The 2,500-nt window shown below is 33.8% G+C and overlaps 1 protein-coding gene across 5 annotated transcripts in view; it reads right to left on the bottom strand.

The window, feature by feature from the left end:
- The window catches only part of LOC123500464 (ankyrin-1-like), a 101,888-nt gene that overhangs the window by 83,735 nt on the left and 15,653 nt on the right, over positions 1-2,500 (bottom strand). For 3 of the 5 annotated variants that reach the window (XM_045249180.1, XM_045249181.1, XM_045249177.1), the window contains exons 2-3: positions 1,945-2,152; positions 832-928 (exon numbers count right to left, since the gene is read on the bottom strand). In XM_045249180.1, the coding sequence (XP_045105115.1) occupies positions 832-928; positions 1,945-2,013 (166 nt within the window). In that variant the 5' untranslated portion in view covers positions 2,014-2,152. Of the gene's footprint in view, positions 1-831; positions 929-1,944; positions 2,153-2,500 lie in introns of those variants that run through there. The other 2 variants (XM_045249178.1, XM_045249179.1) reach the window with 1 other exon arrangement.

The following is a 2,500-nucleotide window of genomic DNA, read 5'->3' on the forward strand; positions in this document are numbered from 1 at the left end:
ATATATATATATATATATATATATATATATATATATATATATATATATATATATATGACTATTTTCTCCATTTTCCATGTATAAGGCTCCAACTAATAGATATAAATGAAATTACAGAACCTGTTTTTAAAGAGAGTCAACAGCATCCGTTTATAACGAAAGGTTCTATTCGATAGTTGACGTTCTTTCATTTGATATCTTTCCTTCGTACACGTATTGTGAATTTTTCACTTAAATTGTAAAAGTATCTGGGACAGCTCAAGGTTGCTTAAAACAATTCTAGTACATAAAAAAGAGATTAGGTATAAATAATTACCGATCGATTTCTCTATTAACAAGATTTAGGCGAAATAAAGTCTACTAAATTAGTCAGCTATCTTGAGAAAAAACTCCTTCATATAGAAATAAAATAATTTCAGATGATAACATTCTACAGAAACTAGACAGTGACTTAAGTAAAGCTTTCAACACTTTAGATCATATATTCATGAAAGGCAGACTTAAGAGCATGATAAGAAGTGTATCCTTAATAATATATTTAGAAGAGGCAACAAAGTTTATTAGGTAAATGCTCGCATTTAAGATATTGATATAGAGATTTTGCAGAAAGGATCTCTAATAGGAACAATCTTTTCTCTTATTATTAATCATTGTTAATGTCAGATAAAAAAATTGAATAATTCTATTTCTTGACACAACTTAGCAACTAAATAACAGAAACTTAAATTCATTATAATTACATATCACGGACAGAGCAACTAAAAAAAAAAAAAAAATGTTAAAAAAAAAGGTAAGTAACAAGAAAAAAAAACATTAGTAATAATGACTTACCGTATCTTTCAGCTAAGGGGTTGGCACCATTCTCCAACTGTACTTGGACCATCCATACGTGGCCAGTGTAGGCAGCTATTACCAAATTTGTATCGATCTGTTTATAAAAGAATAAATAAATAAATTAATAAGATATATATATATATATATATATATATATATATATATATATATATATATATATATATATATATATATATATAGATAGATAGATAGATAGGTTAGATAGCAGGATGCAACATTCCAGCGGTAAAAAGACTCTGAAGACAGAGGAAGGCAGTTCATAAAGACTTTTGATTCCATCCTATTCAATAAAAAAAAAAAGGTGTGAAAAAAACACCCCATGCATTCCAAGAGTAATTCATTCATGGGCAGATAAGGCCCTTGTACATAATTACCATTTTGGGGCGGTGAAATAAACTGGAGGAGACGTCTCAGAACACCTTTACGGAAGCTATACTTACGATCAGATAGAAGATTAAGATTGTAAAGTGAAAGAAGTTTTAAAGTCTTTCTTTTTTTATGTTATGGCCTATAGCCATTACATAAAAAACGCTGTTCAGCTTCCACCCATTACTGGCGCAGGCAATTTTATTTACAGTGGTGCCCATATTCCCATATTATGGGCACCACTGTAAATAAAATTGCCTGCGCCAGTAATGGGTGGAAGCTGAACAGCGTTTTTTTATGTAATGGCTATAGGCCATAACATAAAAAAAGAAAGACTTTAAAACTTCTTTCATTTTACAATCATAATCTTTTATCTTTGGTGTAACCACCTAGAACCTAGGCATCAAGGTGACATGCAGGTAACTTACAACCACTCAAGAAATGACAAAGTTTCAAGGCGATGTATGGTGGGATTGGAACCTGCGCGTGGACGTCTGCCATATCCCACGCTCACTACCTTATTCACTACACCGCCGCCTTCTATTAGGGATGTATTTAAAGGCTGTAGCAAAGTAAGATATTACACCTATAGGGAGGTAGTTTAAGGGATTAGAACGGTCACCCTTTTTAGGAACAGGCTGAATGTAGGCAAAGGTCCAGCAAGAAGGAAAGGTAGAAGTCGATAGACAGAGTTGGAAGAAATTAATGTAATTGTTTACTAACCGTCGTTTGCATTTCCATTTCTTTGCTTTGATTCAGATGGCGGGACTGAGCGCGTCCTTGATTTTCCATGCCTTTTGTTAAGATTCAGTGAATATGTCATTTAGATGCGACTATGTCAGTTAGTGGGTCAGCTCCGCTCCTCCAACAGCTCGAGTGCAGATAGTACACTCAAAACTCATTATGATTACTGATTAACTTGTTTCGTAATCTGCGGAAAAATAAAAATGTAATTTACAAATATATAATTACCATCTAGAATCAGCTATTTTGGCAAAAAAAAAAAATGATTAATATGTACAGATACCGACACAAGACTTTTTGGCAATGCTGGCTATATGGTTTCTCAGTAGCAACATGTGGCAGACTCACACTAGGTGAAGATGTTCTTTGATTAGTTAACCGCTTAAAAAACTAAGCCTTTAGGCAACACCAACTTGATCTTCCCTATTTCGTCCGTGCCCTGTCTCCCCTCCCTTCCCCGTAATCTCAGAGCTTCATCACATCATCTCCCTCTCTATCACCCTCATGTGTGTGTGTGTGTGTGTGTGTGTGTGTG

The sequence above is a fragment of the Portunus trituberculatus genome, unplaced genomic scaffold (genome assembly GCF_017591435.1).
Source record: "Portunus trituberculatus isolate SZX2019 unplaced genomic scaffold, ASM1759143v1 PGA_scaffold_286__1_contigs__length_216572, whole genome shotgun sequence".
NCBI lineage: Eukaryota > Metazoa > Arthropoda > Malacostraca > Decapoda > Portunidae > Portunus > Portunus trituberculatus.